Source organism: Convolutriloba macropyga, chromosome 3 (genome assembly GCF_964194025.1).
Source record: "Convolutriloba macropyga chromosome 3, txConMacr16.3, whole genome shotgun sequence".
In the NCBI taxonomy this organism is placed as follows: Eukaryota; Metazoa; Xenacoelomorpha; order Acoela; family Convolutidae; genus Convolutriloba; species Convolutriloba macropyga.
Window position 1 is genome coordinate 70,525,212 of NC_134470.1, and position 21,472 is coordinate 70,546,683.

Consider the following 21,472-nt stretch of genomic DNA (forward strand, 5'->3'; position numbering starts at 1 on the left):
TCTATAAGAAAATGAAATGTATGGTTTTTCCCAGGAAGCGAAAAAATGGCCCTTTTGGTTTGGGGCCAGCTGCAGACAAAAAGTAAAACTGTCAATTATTCAATTCGCAGATGAGAAAAATATTGTCTATTGGGCAAAGGCGAGTAATTTACATTAAAAAGTCAAGAAATTTCTTTAAAAAAAACAGAAGAATAAGTAGAGATGATCAAACTAACTTTGAATACAAACCAAAACCAGTTTATTCTACGAGCTATAATTCTGTTTTTGGATGTATTTTTTTAAAAAGCAAAGATCTCACAACACAAAACCGTTGCAGATATTTTGTTGTTCAAATTCACAGGGATCTGAATTTTGATGAACAGCTGAATAGATCGCTCATGCTATGAGATCAATATGCCTAATAAGACATCAAACTCCCTGAACAAGTTTTTTCTTCCTTTAATATCTCTTTGTGCTGTCACATTTATTGATTTTGCCATTGATTCTTCAAAAATCATCTGCAAAAAACCTAAAACGCCTCAATCGACAGATTAACTTGGGTATAAAGGTGTGCTTTCTACGCAAAAACTATGACAAAAAGCGATTTCTGCCAATACAGACAAAAATTTTACCGGCTGTTTTAATAAAGGTATTTATGTCGCTAATAACGCTTCATTATGATATACTCAGACCAAAAAGATCTGCAAGTTTTCACGGATGTCTGAGTCTTCATCAAAGCTCTCGAACAAAGCAATTGAAAATTAGACAGATTTCCAAAATCAACTTTGGAATGAATTCGATTGCTCGTCAATGCGTACTAAAACGTAGTAAATTGGCGTTGAAATAATTCTTGCCCTAACAACTTCGAAAAAATTCCTTTGAATAGTAACGTAGGAGCTTTCAAATGTTATTTTTATTTTTACCAAGAGAACAATCTGAAGAAAATTCTATGAAGTGATTCTTTACGGAAATCGGTTGATGTTTATGATTTTGCTTGAATGATTTGAAGTATTTTTGTTTCAAGTATATTTAACCATATGGTTATAATTTTAATTTACTTTTTGTAAAAAAATATATGTAATTACTTTTTCCGTGCAATTTTTTGTTTTCAAGGGAAGTATTTGTCAAAATATTTTTTAAGAAAAACAACTTAACTCAAGTTTAAAGAATTGAAATTTTTATTGTACTTGGAAGTTTTTTGTAAATCGTCATTGATCTGAGAAATCCTTTTGTCGATGGTTCGAACAAAGATTCAAAACGCTCTATGAAACTCGCAAATACCAAAATTCATAACCAATTTTAGACTTTTTGTCGTCCTACTAAAAAACCTGTTCGCTAAGCATTTACGAGACCGTACAAAAACGATAGCATTCAGTAAATGTTTTCTTAATTACATCACCTATCTTTGTTTTTCGCAACTCTATATCTGTTTCCATTGTTGAAAATTGAATAGAAATTGGGCAAATTTTCCCACGTGATTGTTTCTTGTCACGTGTCTATCACACTTTTTCATACACGTGCCCATCAATGTTTAGATTGTTTATCAAAATACTTTGAGGAAAAACAAACAGCTAGAATTGGTTATGTAAACAAATATATAAATAAATATTTGTTTTCCGTTAGTAATCTGTTCAGAACTTGGAATGGTAGTAAAATTCAGCCAATCATTTTCCGCCGTTACCATTGGAATATTTCGATTATATTCCAATTAACAATTTCCCAAAAAACTTCTGCGGGTGTAGTTAATTTCACCAGTTCGTTCTGTGAAATAGTTGAAAATCAAACCATCGAAAGTCAGCCATCAAACAGTCGCATTTATCGACTAACTTTTGATCTAAAATTCACGCCAAAATTCGGACGAAAGCTTAGAAAAAACAAACAATGTCTTCAAGATCAGCTCAAACAACCGCTTTTGTCCTTTTCGTCTCGGCGGCCGTTCTGCTAAATGTTCTTCTCAGCAGCCATTCAGCAGCAGCTATCAGAATTCAGACGCATAAGTTCAAAAAAGGTATGAAATTTTTCAAATTTGAACTAAATATAGTTTCAGTCCGCATAACTTTAGCATAACTCTCGCAAGCAGCAACTAAAAGCGCTTTTCATCATGTATACGATGCATTTGATCATATGGTGTAACTGTTCTTTTATTGTGCAAGAATGCAAATAATGATTAACACAAAATAAAATTAGCGAATTCAGATGGCTTTGAAAAAACTTAACCATGACTGAGCAGAACCAATAAATGTTTCACCAAATATCAATTTTTTGAACGAAATTTACACTTTTTAAAACCAAATATGATTTTAAGTATAATTTTTTATTTCTGGGCAGTTATTGTTTTGGAGCATTACAAAGACTGGAGTTCTTTTTCCTACGAATTCATTGAGGTGAAGAGAACTGTATGCTCAAAAGCCTTTTTTATAAGCCAGTGAATTATGGGCGATGCTTATGATTCGCTCAACAAATTGCGAGTTTTTAAATTATTCTCAAAACGCGAGCAAAAATTTAGCCCCAAAAGCTCTAGATGGAAGGTTTTTTTACGAATATTTTAAAATGAAATTTTTGGAGTAAAGGGCCGAAGTTTTGATTTCTTTTTGGCATGGCCATCGAATTTGAAAAATTGTTCATACTTTTTTTTGAGATGTGAAATTTTTTTGACAATCTATTTGCCTATCTCTCGTCAAAAACATTGAGCAGTCTCATCAAAACAATCATATATATTAAAATTTACAAATTGAAAGATTTCAATTGAGCCCATTGTTCAAACAATTCTGGTTGAGCAATTAAGACTGCATTGTTGAGCAATTTAAAATTCTGGTTGAGCAATTTCAGCATGCTTTTTCTAACTTGCGGTTATTTTCTTTATTGAATTTTTTGCCATAACCATTTATCAGCACTTGATTTAGTCGAATCAAATAGCGCGTCTCTAATGGAAAGTTATATTTCTTAAAGATCTAACTGCAGATGATCATATTTCTGAGTTGTTTCTGCACCTGATCAAAAATCTTTTGTACCCTTTTCGAGTGAAATCAATTACTGGGTACTTTTAGACCACGTTTAGAGATCAATTACAAGTACTGAGATCAATTAATGCGCTAAGATTCTCCCAATGATTTTTACCCAAGTATTTTTTTTTCGAATTGCTCCATTCTCCATAGTATTTCTTCCAATTGTTGCGCCAATAAATTTGGAAGTTTTTTGTTTCTCTTATTTTAAGTCCAACTAGAAAATTCAGAAATTTGTTTGAATGCACAAAACTAATTACTTTTTAATTTCAGTTAAACAGGCATTTCTTCCCATGACAAGAGACAAGTTAAAAACTCAGTTACTGAAACACGGATTTATAAGTTTGGTTTTACAGAAGCGTTTTTTCTGAACTACTTGTTCAAAATTTCTTTGTTAACGTAGCCCTGCTTAATTTCAAATAGTTGATTTTGCTTGAAAGCAATTTAATAAAATTATATGATACTCATTAAGTTTAAAAAAACTATATTTCCGAACAGGTTTTTGAACTGATATTTCTAAACGTCGCATAAAAAAAATTGAAATCCAGGTTTGAACAACGTTTTGCAGCCTCCTGATTTTCATAAAAGTCCTTATAGAAACTCACAGAAAGATAATTTTATTTCTTTTCAAAATTCAGTTTTACAACGTTCACTAAAAAACAACTAAAAAGATTTATGTCAAATATAATAACTTTAGCGTTGAAAATAAAGTTTTGATATTTTTTAAAAAATAGGTACGACTTTAATGGCTTGATGAAAACTCTGATAAACGTTGACAAAAATTGAGAAACTGTTAGCATTAATTTTTTTCAGTAAAATAACATAATTGATTTCATTTGCGATTTATATTGTTTGGCTTTTTTTCTGGTCTCATCATTTTTTTATTTGTTTGCATTAAATCTTAATTTTGTTTGTTCTTTCATCAGCTTGTTCTTTCATCAGCTTTCATCAGCTTTAAATCTTAATTACAACAAATGGCAGTTTAAACCAGTGCAAAATTTTGGTTATATATTATCAAGAAAACAGTTGTTTTTATTATTCAACATTGACTCATCCGTTTTCTCAGCATTAGGAATTAACAAGAATTAACAAGGAATTACATGCACAATTGGTTATTTTGACCAATCGATAAATTCATTGTTAAGAGTTATGAGTGGTATGATTTCGAAACTCGTCGAACTTAGAATAGATCGTTGCATAAGTTTTCATTCTTGTTAATTTAGAGTAGCAAGGATACAAATTTTTTTAGAGACTTGATACTTGACGTGTTTTTGTTTACCTTTATGGTGAATTTTGTTTATTTCGGAAAACTTTTGACTAAATTTTGTACTACGAAGATGTTTGGAACATATTTGTGTTTTAATACACTCTCAGTGAGCGATCACAAGGATAATTTTGTTACCAGCAAAAGAATTCGAGTTTTTTACGTTGTCGTTTCTTAGCAATCTTCACATAATGATTTATTTTTGTCCCATCTCAATTACAGAATTGTCAAATTTCATAGTTTTATATTTTCAATTGTTACCTAATGCTTCTTATGACATTTCACAATGTTTAACAAATAAAAAACTCAGTATTTTAAACTTTGACCAAATTTTTTCAGTCAAATTATCGCATAATCTCAATAACTTTAGGACCCATCACCTGTCTAGTAACACAAAAATTACTTTGTTTACTAATTTTAAGTTTTAACTAATGGTTTATGACTTTGACTCTACAAGTTGTCATAAAATTTTTGTAACTTTTGAATACTGGCCCGTCATTCCCGCATTTGATGTTCTTTTACGCTGCCTTGTAACGTAACCACATACAAAAAATATCCCATTCAAAATGAATTGAGGATGAATTAAACTTATAGTTTTGGGTTTCAGTGATTTGCTTATGCCTTTTATGGCTCGTTTTCTTGGAATATTTTCAAATTTGTTTAATTGAATTTAGCTTTCTTGCAGTCTCGTGAATTACAATTAATGAAAGTCTCAATGGTTTGACATGGACGTGTTGTTGAACCTATTCAATGGCTTCAGTTGATCCCTAATATTTATATTGTCTTGGAAAGTATCTGTCTTTAAAAAAATTCCCCTCTTTTTCAAGCGACACCATAATTAATCTGTATGTTGGTTTTAACATTTCAATACTTAATGCCTAACTACAAGTTTATATAAAAGGTTTGTTAGTTATTGGATAATTCAAAATTAATTGGCATTTGTACAGTTCTTTTCGGCTCCTCACTTTAATGATGACTCCCTTGCAGTTTATTTAAATTAATTGATCTTATAGATTGTCTGCAGCTAATTGGTAATAGTTTTTAATCTTAAACTTCATTTTCTGACATTTGTTGTATTTTTGGGTCCTGCTTGTAACTAGTTTTTCCTTTTAAGGTCTGATCATCATACATTCTGATAGAGGATCAATTACAATGGTTTCCTATGAAGGTGTTATTGATAATTTTTTTTAATATCTTAAGATGATCACCAGTTGCTTTTAATTACTTTAAAATTGTTTGTTTTTATTTTTTTTCTCTTTGCACCGTTAGTCTTGTTAACAGCAGTTTTCATCTCTTTTCACGTGAAACAAGGGTAAGTCGTTTCGTGTTTTTTGTTCTAACTATTTTTTAAATCACTTTGATGCTATAAGTCCTCATAAATTTTTTAAAACTTTGATCTACTTCCGTGATTCCGATATTTATTCTTCTTTTTTGTGTTTAGTCATATTAACACATTATTGAAAAGTCTTAATAGAGATAAATGGGGAACAGTTGATCGTATGTATTCTTCTTATCCGAAAAAATAATTACTCTGAATTTTCGTAAACTGTCTGTAAAAAGTTTCGGTGACACTTTTATTTGTTTTTTTTTGTAGTCATAAAACTTTGTCTCATTAATGAAAATTCCCATGAGCTTCGTATGGAGATATTGGTGAATATATCTTGTGCGTCGTTATTCAAGAACTACGAGTTGCTTTTATTTCAAATATCTTTTAAAAGATGTATAGAACTTTGAACTTCCCCCTTCTTTCTCCTTACTTTCGTTGACCTGTTGCTTAGTCCTATTAAAGATAGGTCCAGTCAATCTACTTTTTAGTGAATGAAAAATTTGTTTGTTTTATTTCGTCCATGATATTTTGACCTACTTATTAGGTATATTAATAGGCGTTATTCTGCTGATTGTCTTATTCCGTAGTCTCATTAAAGGCAAGACTCATTGGCTCTTTAATGCTGTTTGTCAAACTCGTTAAGTGTTTTGAGTTCGTAATATTCATTTGACTGAAAGATTTTTTGAACAGTATGTGATTTTTGGAAGTCTTCTATCTCTTCTTCTTTTGGTATATAACTAAGTCAGAAATGTGGATGATGAGCTGGGTCTGTACATTATGTTCAAATGCACATTAGTCGGCCTACTTGTTGTCTCCTTACAAAATTTCTTCTTTATAATTTTTTTGAGTAATCTTGATTCCGTTCTACCAAAATTAAAAGCTAATTTGCCAATTTGAACTTGTTCTCGTTTTGTCTTCACCCAAAGGTGTATGCCATGTTCATAAATCTAAAGAAATAAATTTTTGAATGCCGATTCGTTAAATATGAATAAATAAAAATTTGTAGTTGATTTTATTGTCCAAGTCTGGTTAAAAATGGCAAGACAAAAATTTACGAAATTCGCACGATAATTTATACATTGTTCTCTATAAAGGACCTCCTTTGAAGCTTTACAGGGCTAACATTGTATATTGAGTTTGTTCTGCTCTCTTTCAATTTAAAAACTCAATTCCATTGTGCTCCTTTTTCATTTTAAAAACTAATATAAAAAACAACCATTTCCAAACTACTAATTACACTTTCCCATCATTTTGCAGTATACGCTATGAACACTTGTCATGGGCGCATTCAAATGTTGAAAGAATCTCGAAAAATTTTGGTTTTGCCCAAAAAATTAAAAATCCATTTATACTTTTAGGGAAGTGTTCTTTGTGCGAGTTAAGACGGGTTTCACAACTCATCGAATGCACGACTTTAGCAAATGTACGTGTTTTTTTTCCATTAGCTGTACAAAACAATCACGACAGTAAAGTGCACAAGAATTAATGCCTGATATTAATTTCCGGGATATTAATACTAACCGAACAGTTAGCAGATGTGTTTGACAACGGTTCAAAATATTATTCCCTGCTCTCATTTTTTTATCTTGCATTTTCTGATGTAGTCAATCTGAACAATAACATACAATGGAACAACAAAGACCCGCGAGGCAAAACTAAGCAAATATTACGTTCAAAGAACGCATCACATTATATCAAATGTGCACATCTATAAATTTTGTAAAAATTTCAGATTTATTTTCTTTTGATGAGCTCCAGATTGGTTCTTCATAGAAGCCAAATCCAAGATCACATATCTCTCAGACTTTTTGGCGCCCGATATTGCTGATGCATCCATGCAATCAGTCTTGCAAGATCTTATCACATGTTATCACGGAAAGCATAGAGGATCATTTTATTAGTTTTTTCATAAGCAAAGGTGCTAAAAATATTATTTGATTAATTTCTGATTAGTATGTCGTTAACACTCAGCCTCTCATAACGTATTGGTTCCCACTCATTGTACCATTATAGTATAAACTGTGTATATTTTATCTTTTTTTTGTTTTACCAAAACCAGCATATGTCACTTTATTGTTTATATTTTAACCAGCATATGTCACTTTATATGTCGCCAAATTATTTGAACGTCTTGATAACATAGTTGGCCTGGTACATCTTTACCGAAAAACCAATGAGGGGGCGCAAAAAACACAAGGTCTGACTAGCCCTAGCAGGGCAACTAAACGATTGAAATTATTCGAGTATCACAAATTAATCAGAACTTCATGGAATAGAATATGAGTAATGAAAAGGGACCATAAACCTTCTCTTTTCTCAGGATCTTATTATGTTTACCTCGCTTGCGTTTAACCTGAACAGAGGCGAGCTGGACAAACCGATTAAACAAATTTTGTTAACGCAATTTCCAAATTTGTTCACGGTCTACAGGAATGTTTTTTCACCTGGGGATACAAAAGGCAGACCATGTAATTATTTCTTAATTTTCTGGTCACCTCTGCATCATTTGTTTATTTTTTAAATATGGATAATCATCAATATGGATAATCATCCATTTTTCTACCATTAATCATCGCTGTATTTTTGCTAGTGTTAATTTCTGGCTCATGTTTGAACATACAGAAGAATTTAATTAAAAAGAATTGCATGAATGCAAAATAGAAAGAGAAATGAGAGAGTAGAAAATGGGTGATTTCCTATTTTGAGGTCTCAGAATGGAAAAGGATCCGACTGGAAAAAGTCACAGAACCCAATCCGGCTTTGAGCAGTATTTGAGAAGATATCAGTATGCGAGATAGCCGAGAGACAAAATGATAGATTGATAGACAAAGCCACAATGGTGTCACCAGAATGAACGACAGTACTTTTAAATAGCTATCAAAGTTATGCGGGGGTGTATAATGGATTATATTAAATGAGTAGTAAAAAGTATCTGAGAATTATTTCCAAAAAAAGAAACAGCAAAAACGCAAAACACCGTCAAGCGACAGATAATTTGGCAGTTGTTATGGTCTAATTAATTAAAGTAGCGACAAAAACGTGGACAAATTGACGACTACCATCAGCAAATAATTTTTTCTAAGTACATTAATTTGGAAATTTAGTTCAAAAATCATAGTGACGGAGCAAAATTAGTCTCCGATTGTTCCAATTGTTACTTTGTGTCAGGACTCCTCAACTTAATAGCTAGATTTACAAATATAGACATATTAGCTCACTAAGTTGTTTCCTCGTATGGGGTCCCAAAGAATTGACCAGGCCGATTTAGGTCCAGCACAACCCAAGTTAACAGACTGGTAGTCAAAATTTTATTCGTGCCTTCCGCCTGGCCTATACCCAGGTCTGTTCGTTCTGGTCAATACCCCTATTTCAATGCTGGTGATGATCAATGATTGCGGTCGGCTGGGCAGAGACCCCAAAGACTTGATCGTTTTCTGCCCATGAGAAAATCAGAGATTGACTTGTTCACTTAGCAGATATTTACTTGACCTTATAATTCTATGAATCAGTCCTGTAGCCCTTTCTAAACTTTTGCTGAATCAGACCTATTGGTCTGAGTATATGGTACGAGTGTGTTCAAGGGTGTACTTCATGCTAGTTTTAACCCGGGTCGAGATGTCAGCGCCGTTTCAGCGCATCTTTTTGTAAGAAATGCACTGAATGCGCTGAAATTATGTAAGACATGCGCTGAATGCGCTGAAATGCGCCGAAATTTCGAGATGGCGCTGAAACTTTAAAACTTCAGCGCAGCACCTTCAACGCATTTATTACATAATTTCAGCGCATTTTCACCACATTTCTTACATAAGTTTCAGCACATTTTTCAGCGCATTTCTTACATAATTTCAGCGCTTTTCATGTCAAACCTTTTATTATTATAAATTCAAATTAAATGGGAAGCATTTCAGTTCTCAATAGCGCAGTGGATTAATGAATAGCTTCTTCTGGTGTCTCAAATTACACAATTAACATTTGCACTTTTTACAATCTATATTTTTTGAGCTTATAAAAGATCACTTATTTTTTCCCATAGCCTTTGGCTGAAATTATGCACCTTGATTTTTTTCAAATGAACATCGATGTCAAATATAATTTTATTTTTATGGATGTACGTTTTATAAGTGGAAAATCCAAGTTAGAGCAAACCTGCATTTTTGGTACCTCCATTTTCAATTATCAATTGATCATTAATTTTACATTTACTCCCGCCTAATCGCATCAACGTGATCGCATTTAGCCAACAGTGAAATATTTTCAGGTGCTCTTTTGTTCATATATTTCAAGTGATAACGCGTCAGTTGAGACAAAAAGGCACTTGAAAAACCACGCCTGATATCTATCAATTTAAAAGAGTAGAAACTATATCCAAATTTGTCAGAACTGTCCAAATAATGGAACCCATTAATCAAAATACCATGTCTTAATGGTCTATTACGTCAGTATATTTGATAACACAAAGTTGGCATTGAATGGTCATTACTGTTATGATGTATTTTTTCTCATTAGAACCTGAATAACCCACAAATACTACACCCACAGGCTTTCTGATTAAAAGAGATTAACTTAGAGTAAGCGAAGTATTGATCGTAAGCCTTAAAATAAACCATTTTACATCTGTTTAATAAAACTGAGATTAGTCTAAGATTTGTCCTAAAATTTATCCGGATGTTCATATTGATTTTCCATAAATCAAGACTATCGCAAAAACAAAAAGACAACCGTGAAATAAAATGATACGGTTCCAACTTTTTACGCATGATTGGCTAATCAAAATTTCAGCTTGACTGTTTCGCATATTTTATTCAGATAAGACCCACCCCACATTTAGACAATTTTTACGCAACTTAAGTCAATTTACGCGCAGTGATCGGTGAAATTGAGTCATCATTTTACGGAGGTTAACTTATTTAGCTTAATCAAGATTTTAATCCCAGTTTTCCTCAGGAGTAGAAATGAGTTTTTGAGTACTCTGAATAGCATTCCGCAACTGTGAAATTAAACACACAGTGCTATTTGCGATGAACAAATTTAATGCTAAGTTCGCGAAACGATTGTTGCTAAATATATACCACCCAATAACGACAAAGATTTATATAATTTTGAGGTCAATTAAGCGATTTTTGGTTTAATGCCACTGGAAAAAAAGTACAATATTTTAATGGTACTTTCCTACTGTCCGGCAAACATTCGAGACAAAGTTTTACAATAAAACTTGTTTACCTGCCTTGGCGTTAAAAAGAAATAGGATCTTTACGGTTTGTCACTCTCCAGCTTAATGGGTGTATAAAGTTTACTTTCCACCCACACCACCCCACTCTACCCCACTCCCACCCCTTCCCACCCCACCCTACCCCGCCCACTCCAACCCCCCCCCCCCCCACACACACACACAGAAGGTCATGCACTGTAGTGTGTGCTAATTAGGTACGCAAAATGTGTGCAAGAGGTTTGTATGGCATATTGGGGGATTTACAAATGATATAGAATGGTCAAAATGGTTTTGTGTTAAAAGATTAATTAAGTGGGCTCAGTCAAAGAGTGATTACTTTAACACAAAAGGGTAAAGGCTGGACATCAGGTCAACTACAAACGCAAAAAACGTTTGTTCGAATTATTGGTTAACAATACATAAACAAGCGACCATACACAAGACAATACAAAAAGTATCGAGTACTTTAACATTCAGCACAAGATCACAGCGAACAATCTAATCAACCGAAAAGTGTTTTGAGAACCATTTAGCTATTCATTATTACCAGTCGAGATTTTGACTCATTTTCAGCTCAACAAGAAGACGTAAGAAATAGCGAAATGAACGAAAAATGGGAGAAAGGAATTAAAAAAATGGATATAAGACAATTGAGTGAAGTGAAAAGAACGGAATAGTTTGAATCCTCAGAAAATGACTTAATTAGTCAATGTTTGTAGCATTTTCCACTCACCAACCCGATTGATAATTCACAAAAGGTTCATCAATAACTCAGAGCAATTTCACAAATGGTTTCGAAGCATTAAGCTAGTTCATTTGAAAATTATTTTACATGTATAGGTGCAGAGAATTGTATGTGATTTTGGAGGTATGATGAGTGCCTGTTCAACAATCGAATCCGAGATCGTTGCCGAAAAGAGCAGCCTTCAAGCTTCAATTAACTCAACTTGATTAATATAAGAATTTATCATGATATCTATACAAAACAAAAATCATGTGTTGTTTTCTCTTGTTTGTCATTTGATCAAGAAACTTATTTGATCATCAAAAACAGTTCATTGTGTTCGGAAGAAATTTAGATTATCAACTGCTTGTAACCGTCCTTTTGTTCTCTTGTTTTTCTATTATTCGTTTCAATAATTACTGCTAAAAAAATTGAAAATGTTTGATAGCGAATGAATGATTGATTGTTCATATTATTTTGATCATAGCATCAAGCATAAAAAAAACAAAAAAAAAAACGTTTTCTCAATGATGAGAACAGTTTTTCAGTGATAATTTATCGCAAACCTAACAGAAGTTAGTATGTGTAATGATAAACCTCAGTGCAGTCTTCTGTTGTTTTGTCACCCATATTCTCGAGAACCATTTTTTTGCTCGTCATCTATAAAGTGCAGACGTCAAATTTTATTTCAAGTTTTTTGATGCGTTTGTTAGCAACATAGACCGGCACACTTTAATTGAATAAACAACAATCGCATGCATTTAAATTGTGACAAACATCAGAAACAAAAAAAGTATGACGTCAGCCGAAAAGAGAATTAGCAATGATTTATGTTAACACAGGTTGGAGTTTTCCGTAAACTTCATAATTCAACCAATTTTTGAAATGAATCAGCTGATGCCCAATATGCGTAGCACGATCATTCGGGATATTCATTAAGCACTAGAGTTATCATCAACTTCTTAAAAGATTTCAACTTTGAAAAATCAATCAATTTTTTTAGACTAACTGTAACATAAAATCAGCATATTCAATTTTTTTATTTCAAATTAAATTTTGAAGGTGGAACCATAAGCAACCTGTTTTTGGCCTTTTTGTAACTCTGTCTCCGATGGATTGATATATACTGAAAAAATTCAACCATTAAATATATTTGTGAAAAGAATATAGTTTTGTCTTTAGGAGAGAAAATTATTTTGCCCTCAATGTCCCTTCTGTTAAAAATAACAAAATTTGCCGTTTTATACGTTTAGTGTAATTGGAGGTTGCTGCGTGAGAAGGCTAGTGCTTTCGGAGAATTCAATACGAGGCATAAAATTTTTCTGTGATTTGGGTATTCCAACTTGATTTAATTCTTGTGGGGATAATATTAAATCATTTTCAAATTAAAGATCTTGTATAGTTGGGTTTTTTGAAGTCGCTTGTATACACAACTCAAATCACTTTGAGTGATGCCATATTTTGGCATACACGCCCTGATACCTGTTTGTATCCAACTATTTTTGATCGGCATTTGCTCAATTAGCGATTTTCTGCACGGTTTGTTCAGCACAATTCTTAAAGCAATGGCTGTTATCAGCAAATTCCCTAAATGATTTTAGCTTTTTCAAAAATTGAGAATCATCATATTCTGATCACTCCGAACATAGAGTCAGCACATTTGATTTTTTATTTCAACCCAACTCTTGAGGGTTTAAGTTGATCGAATTTCTTTCTTGCGCTGTATTAGATTAATATATTCTGCAACGAGAAATATGCAATCAACGGGTGGAAATTTTTTTTGTAGGAAAGAAATAATTCAGTCTGCACTATTTTTCTGTTCAAAGTAGACTTTTATATAGCTCTAATGGAAGTATCTATATAAGAGCAAACTTAATCTTTTGAAACAGTTGTTAGTTTGGGATCAATTTTTTTGTGCCACTCATTTTTTCTCAGATCCTTTAATGACTGCTGGGTGGTATGGAGTTCAAGCCATATTTTCTAAAAATTTTTTCAGTTTTTATCCGTCTGATAATACAATCGTCCTCAACCGAGTTTTATATACTTCGCAAAAAAAATCTATTGATTTTTGTAAACTGTTCTCTAGTGATTTTGTTTTGCAATTCGCAAAATTTAAAACCCTTTTTTTCTCTTTAGTTTTTTCTTGAGAAGAATTTTGCATATCTGTTGGTCTGGGTTTTGTTGAACCCCCCAACTTGAATAGCACACCAGCCATATTATCCAGCCAAAAGGCACTCTTCGGTGTTTTTTAACAGTGGATTCCACAATAGTTTTTTCCTCGGTTTGCAATCTTTTCAGTCTTTCCAGAAGTTAATCAATAAATTCGAGAAAGCTTCTTCCGTTTTGTTAACTGCTGGGCTTTTAAAGTTGTTAAAAAATTTCTCATTTCTGTTCTTTGGCATCATTGCTTGTATTCGTCTTTAAAATTCATTAAAATGTTTATTTAACTGATTCGCAAAATGTATTCTGGATTAAGAAGTTAAGACTTATTTCGATGGAATAAAAAGCTGAGAACTCAACAGAAACAAATGAACTCGTTAAAATTATATCACGAATTTGCGGCATTCATTCTATTTTCAAATGGACGGTTTTCATAAGTTTTTGCATCAGATTGTTTCAGAAATGATGGTTTCAGCTTTTTAATTGTTAATGTTACCGCTCAGGGGATAAAATTTATGACTGGTAGTCATCTGTACGGCCTTTCACTTGATTAAAATTTATGCAACTCAGAAAAATTTTTTACGGACTTGTTTGTAGCAGTGCCGTGCATGCTCTCAAAATTAAATGTAACGTTTCATCGTTTTAATTCCGTTGATTTTTGTAAGGGAACTGTCCCTATAGCTCTATTCAACCATTTTGTAACTCTCAGAAGTCAACGTAACAAAAATAGCGAACCAATTGAAGGGCTTGTCTGCATGCATTAAATTTCAAATACACCCGGTTCTCTTATCATACTAAAATTTTCTTTTTTGCCGTCGTAGGAATTTTGCGTGGACTTTCTACTTACGCTCTCTTCAACAAAGTGAAATATTTTTTTCATTCTTTTGAAGTTTTTAACTGAGTTTCTCCGCATGGCTTAATTAAAATTTTTTTCCAATCAAGTCCTAGCAAAGCTAAATTCAGAGATAACACTAGTAAGTGAAATTTTTTAAAACTTTTTAGTTTATTTCGGGTGCATTAATGCTGCTCGCTTATGAAGCAATTGCAAATATTTTCTTAAGATTACTCTCAGCGTCCGTTGAAAAACTTTATTTCCATTTTGTAACGAGAATTTTGAGTACGACTGAAAAAAGCAATCGTTTTTCTTTTTAAAGAGTGAATTTAAAAACGTAGTGGTAATAAGTATATGGGAGGCATCACTGATATGATTCGGATAATCAAATTGTCATGCAGCAATGTACCCAAATATGCAATATGGCAAAGATGAGTTTCCAAATCTTTTAATATTTATCGTTTATGCCCCTTGTTTTGCTGTTTCATAGCGAACGTCAAAATCATCATACCTATTAGGTACCTTCTAAAGATATTTTTTGCGATAACACAAAAAATGGATTATTTAAATATTACGTGTTTGTGCGAGTACGGTCTAAATATTTTTTGAAAGAATTTGTGATAACTACCAGGGTTTCGAGCGTCAAATGCGACCTTCTATCGTAACTAAAATTATTCTCACAACTTTTGCACAATTCAAAATATCATAGAACTTTTACGATTCAAAAATTTTTGTGTTATTCTTGATTGTCTTAACAGTAGATCATATTGGTCCCTATATGACAAGAGACGATTGATGAAAATCATGTCACCTTTTATTATTACCAGGTCGATAATTTGTTTTTTTTAACAAGGATTTTGAATGATAAACAACTTGGGTCGTTCTAATGAAAGGCTTCACAGAAAAAACACCAATTTTGTACAATTCATTTATTACAGTTAACGTTTTAGTATTTAGAGCAAATCAAAGGCCACCTAAAATATTTTTTTTAAGTTAGAAATTTCTTTGTAGATAATGATTAACTTAAGCTCCCTTCGGAAGAAAAAGTCAGTTTTACCGAACTTATGACATCTTAGTATTGTCTGTCCATAAACAAAAACCCAAATTCAATCGAGTTAAAATCACATCCCTTACTTGCAAGCATAGTGAGAAACCATTTGAGAAACTGCTCGTAAAATCCCGAACTTGTTGTCTCATAACCCGTCTCTAGCCACGTTTCAGTTATAGCTTCTTGTCAAGCTATATCAAATCTTATTATTCTCACAATTATGATTGATTGCTCTCTAACTTTTTCAGACACCTTCAAAATTGTATCTTAAGGTCCTGTATTGATGCATGAAAATGAAAAGATTTACTTGACTATAACAATTTGCGATAATACCATGACCCGAACCTTAAAAAGAGTGAGCTCGACAGATTTCATTTATGAAAAAGACCGCTCATGGACCCATGAAAATAGTTTCTCCTGAGTTTAGAGGTGTGCTCGACCGTGTAGTTTGGGCCAATATCGTCCTTCCTTGACTTTTTGAGTCGGTATTCATAGAGTCTAGATCTTGACTATGGCTAACTATGACTAACTATGTTATATCGTATAACGTGTTACAGGGTTATCCGAGCCATTTTTGATGCCCGTTGGGGAATATTACGACCAGCAGGGTGCTGCCCCAGTTCAAAACACCAAGCGGTATCTCACTCCACGCGAACGAGCGGACCTCTACGCTTTGGAAGACAGCCAATTTGGAGAGAAAAGATCACCTACAACGAATGACGAAACCGATTTCTTCTTCGGAATTTAATCAGAAAAATGTCTTCAACTTTTGCGATTTGTTTCACTGTTTCAATGGAGCATAGAATCTGAGCAAAAATTGGAGAAATCTAATTTAATGTTTGAGTTGGAAATTTTTTCACAACGCTGTAATAATTTTTACAAATACTTGTGGCAAAATTAATTAGTTTTGAAATCAGTTGTAAAAAAGTAAGAATCAATTATAATTTATTGGCGTAATTTTCACAAAGCAAATGGAGCCTTGAGAAGAATTGAGCGCGTTTAACGTAGTCCTGGCAGTTATTAATAGAATGGAAAAACTTGCGTAAGTTCAAAGGCTGTTTAGTTTTGTTTCGAGCTTTAAGAAAATTATGTCGTTTTCATTTCACGTCGTGTCATATCAAAGAAAAGTGGATACAATACCGCATTTTTAAAGCGCTGTCACATCGGAAAAAGAAAAATAAATGAAAATTTTTGATTTCAAACGTGAATTTTGCACCTCAAAATTAAATGAACTTGGAGAAAAAAAGACTGGACTGGAGATAGCGAATAAAAAACCGCTTGATGAATCCAGAATCTGCCAATAAAAATATAAAGTATTTGACTGCGGTGTCAAGTGAGCAAGAGAGCATTGAGAACATGAAAATGAAAATTATTTCAATTAAAATCGGGGGCCTTTGTTACACCTTTGTAATAATTTTTTACAATGTGGAAGAAATTAAATTTTGATTTCAAAGAACAGATTTTTGTGAACAAAAAGGATGCTACATAACTTCTTGATAGTTGCGCTATTAAAGGGCATAGACAATCAAACCAATAGAGTTCAAAAAGAAACTGCTTTGGTTTCAAAACGAAAAAAAAATACTCAAAGGATAAATGTGTTCGAAGTCAGAGAATGTTTGAGAAATGTGTTGTATTGGACGTTTCGGTCGGGTTTTCAGTTCCTTTTTTCAGTGCAAAAATTCTGACATTCTGTTTCGGTTTTGTTTTTTGTTTGACATAGACCGTTTTTTTGTTAAATTTATTAACTTTGGCTTCCGGTATAGAAAAGCAGAAAAACTTGATAAAAATTTACTACCGAATATGCTAAACTTTATTTATTTGATTGATTCATTTTGTGCTATTTTTAAGATTTTGGAGAAAAGATATCTAGATTTCTTATGTGTCTAAAATCACAATATAACAATTGCGAGCAGGCACATCGGTGGCCTTTCAGGTTTTCACAAAATTCACGTATGTAACAACATAAATTGATAAAGTTTAGCAACTCGGTTAAAAGTAAAAATAATGGATACAACTATGCTCTAGATTTTGTATATTTTGTGCTCAAACAACCTTTGGCAACCGTTCTTTTAATTAAAAGATCTAACGCTTTGATTTTTTAATCATATGAAAAATTCGCAATGAGATACAAATATTATACAGACATACCATCTCAAAGCAATATAAGAAACAGATAGAAAAGTAGTTAAAAGTGAGCTGAAATTTGATGATAACCAAAATTAAACATTCGTTCAACCAATTAGTTTTGAAACGGATACTTTTGTATGCTAAAGCAAATTCTCAATAAAAAATTTTTCTGTTCAAACAAAAAATCAAATTTTTTTTTTTCAATTTTTCATTTCATTTAAATGAAAAGCCTTACGAAGAAATCGAAAGTGAAATTTAGCTTCGTACGTTCTTTTCACTGCTGTCAGTCTATATTCTGCCCTCTTATCTGTAATTAAAACTTCGACTCTTTTGGCATCATTTATGATAGCTTTTACTTGTAGTGATTACTTAAAAAGAATTGAGGATATCTTCTATGATGAACACATTATGATGTTACTATTGTTGTGCGCAAAACAAAATGCTAGCTAAGTTCTTTTGTCTATTCAAAAGTGCACACTTTTTATAAAAGACGTGATTTCAACCTTCAAGGATGTCTCGCTCTCAACATTTCGTCAATGGAAACATGGTAAAGCTAAAAAGGCAATCTTAAAATAAAACACAAAATATTGTAACTTTCGAATACAGCTCTGCTAAAGTTTCGCTGAAAATACAAACCTACGGAACGTCAAAAACACTTCAGTGCATTAATTCCGTTTCAAAAACATGATTCATATTTGATTCATCTACGGAATTTTATGGCAGCGACTATAAAAATTAAGGTCATCGAATAAGTTTACACAATCATATCATTTATACGCTGAATTTTCAATTCAGTTTTTGCATCAATTCAGCAATTGCCAGCTTTTAAGCGGATAATTTTGCAAAACCTTGCCGCTAAAAAAGATATTTATTTTCAGTGGCTGTCAGCGCATCTTTTACAAAACTTTACCGATTTATGTTAACTTGTTAGTTTCCGCTGGTTCCTTGCAGTATTTCTATACCATAGGCAACTTTTCCCATATTTACCAACGCAGCTCAGCTTTGAGTACCGTTCAAAAAATCTATCTCCTTCTTACACTTTGCCATTAGATTAGGCATTGGCTGTTTACGCAATAAGTTTATGTTTGCTTGATCTGATTTTATCAGTACAATTCGTACAAAAATTCATGACGATTGCGTACTTTTAAAAAAATCCCATATTTCCAGCATTTGTTTTCTACATTTTCTTCGCTATCGGAACATAAATTACACTCTTTAGCACTTTTAATACATTTTTCTACACTTTAAGCACATTCTTTACATAATTTCAACGCTTTCAGCACATTTTACCCTTATTTATTAAATTCTTTATGTAGTTTCATTTTTCAGCAACTTCTTTTTAAATTGTTGAAAATTTTCCCGGCTTAATTTCAGCACTTTTTGGCAATTGTATTTCAAATAGTCAACAATATCCTGACACAACTTTAGCACTATTCAGCTTTCATCTCGACGTTTTTTCTACATATTGCTTTCAAAAATTCAGCTGTTTTTAGTACTTATCTTACACATTTTCAGCATACAGGAAATTAGCTTTTCTCAGCATCTATCTTACATAGTGTCAACACTAATCTGACACAATTTAGTATCAATTTCCAGCATTTAAATTAAATCTCTCTCAAAAATTTTCGTTAATTAATTTCAGCGCTCATTGTTGTTATTGTTTTTACACTTTTTTATACTATTTTTGTTGTTATAACTATCAGTATTTTTCTTGCTAAAAATTGCTTTAAGAAATACTTTGATTTTGTTGTTTTTAAAAATATTCATATTGCTTACAAAATCCCAGCTATTATTCTATACCCGAATCACCGAGGTGAAGATTTTGTACAAAACATTAGAAAACCAAAACTAATCCTACTGAGTATATATAGTCAGCATGATCGCCGTTTTCCGCACACATGTGTTATAATCAGAAAAGTAAGCGAGTAAGAAAATAACTGACTCGCTCCAACGCTGGCATATATATACGTCGGTAGTTTTCGCATTCTAAGTGTGCGCAAAATGGAAATAAGTTCATTGACTTTAACCGTTTGATCTCGTCACCGTCTCTAATCTAAAGCTTGATTGGGGGAGGGGGGGGGGGGGGTTAATTGCCAAATTAAGCATTGCAACTGTTGCTAAAATTAGCATCAAGGACTTAATGAATTAAGCTTCCATTTGTTCACATTATGTCTGCAATATTCGCTTTATCACTGATTTGAGCAAATGTGGTTTTCAAAACGTAGTGAAATTTATGTTTCAAAAGACTGTTATGTAGCGTAAAATCATTAATCAGTGCATAATGGGCTGCCAAGGGGGGTAAAATGATGTAAGAGTGAGTGGGCAATGGAGAGAAAAACCCACAGTTTTAAAAAATTTTAGCCCCTTGACAGACCAAAAGAATGGGGGTTAATTTATCTCTTACCCCCTCACTCGTACATAATTCTACCCCCTTGGCAGCCCATTGCGGCCAAAAACTAAGTAAGATCTTTGAGCAGCGTTTTCCTAAAAACTCCTCCCAATGAAGCCGCTCTCATAATTTAAGCTTGACTGTGTAAAACTGATCAATATTGAACACCAAAAACATCATAAACCATTTCCCGACAAAAAGATTCATGAAAGGATTGTATTTAACACATAGGCTAAGAAAATAACGTGGATCAGTTTAAAAAAGATTGTCGATGAAGATTATCAAACACTCATTTTTTCATACAAAATAGTCGTCAATGTTTTTTCTAGTTTTTTTTACTATTTCGATTAGGCACGAAAAATGATCATAAAACATTAACCAGTCGACTCATAATTGTTGAGGGATATCATGACTCATAAGAAATCATGTGTTAAGAGACCCTGAATGTAAAATATTACACCAATTATTTAGTTAAAAAACCAAAGACTGGACTTTGAGTCCGTCGCATTAGCAACGAAAAGACCAAAGCAGTATGCAAAAAATGTCCAAAAACTATCAATTGTTGAAATTTGTTTTGATCATTCAATGCTTGGTATAGTTAAAACGAATGCCAAAATACGTTAACTGCACAAGTATCAGATGATGATGGCGGGGAAAAATAGGTACTAGGAGAAGTTCAGACAAAATAACGTGGGCGACTACGAATGCTTATCTATTCAAATGTCTAGGTCTAGACTAGGGTAAAAATACGGTGATCGACAGATATTTGGCATGCAAAGTTCGTGGGCTGACTTTACTTGCTAAGCTTGATAATGAATTGATAAGAAAAATAGTTGATCAGGTGTTGATCTTTATTTGAGAGATCTTGGGAAGAGCTCTCATTATTTGAGAGATGTCGGAATGAGCGCTAGTTGTCTGAGTTGACAATAAATTAATAAGTTGATAGATTTTTTTCAGGACATCCATAATTTGACCCAAATTGAGAGAGAGAGAGAGAGAGAGAGAGAGAGAGAGACTCAACCCAGCGACTAAAGAGTTTCAAAAACATCATAAACCATTTCCCGACAACAAAAACTACGAAAAGATTGTGTTTAACACATAAGCTGTGAAAAAAACGTGGATCGGTTTATAAGAGATTGCCAATAAAGATTAGCAAACACTCATTTTTTTCATACAATACAGTCAATCTTCTAGTTTTTTTTACGAATTCGAATAGGCACGGAAAATGATCATAAAACATTAACCGGTCGACTGAAAATTGATGGGTTTATCATGATTGCTAAAAATCACGTCTTATGTGACCATGAACGCAAAATAAACACCAATTATTTAGTAAGAAAACCAAGACTAGTTTTTGGGTCCGTCGCATTAGCAACGAAAAGACCAAATTATTATGCGAAAAAATGTCCTA

At 32.7% G+C, this 21,472-nt stretch overlaps 1 protein-coding gene across 1 annotated transcript; it reads left to right on the forward strand.

Moving 5' to 3' along the window:
* The first annotated feature begins 1,575 nt into the window (after nt 1–1,575).
* Nucleotides 1,576–16,502, forward strand: LOC142337254 (uncharacterized). The gene is made up of 2 exons (XM_075386409.1): nt 1,576–1,987; nt 16,103–16,502. Exons 1-2 carry the CDS (start codon nt 1,861–1,863, stop codon nt 16,291–16,293), a joined length of 318 nt encoding a protein of 105 aa, XP_075242524.1. The 5' UTR covers nt 1,576–1,860; the 3' UTR covers nt 16,294–16,502.
* Nucleotides 16,503–21,472: the final 4,970 nt, after the last annotated feature.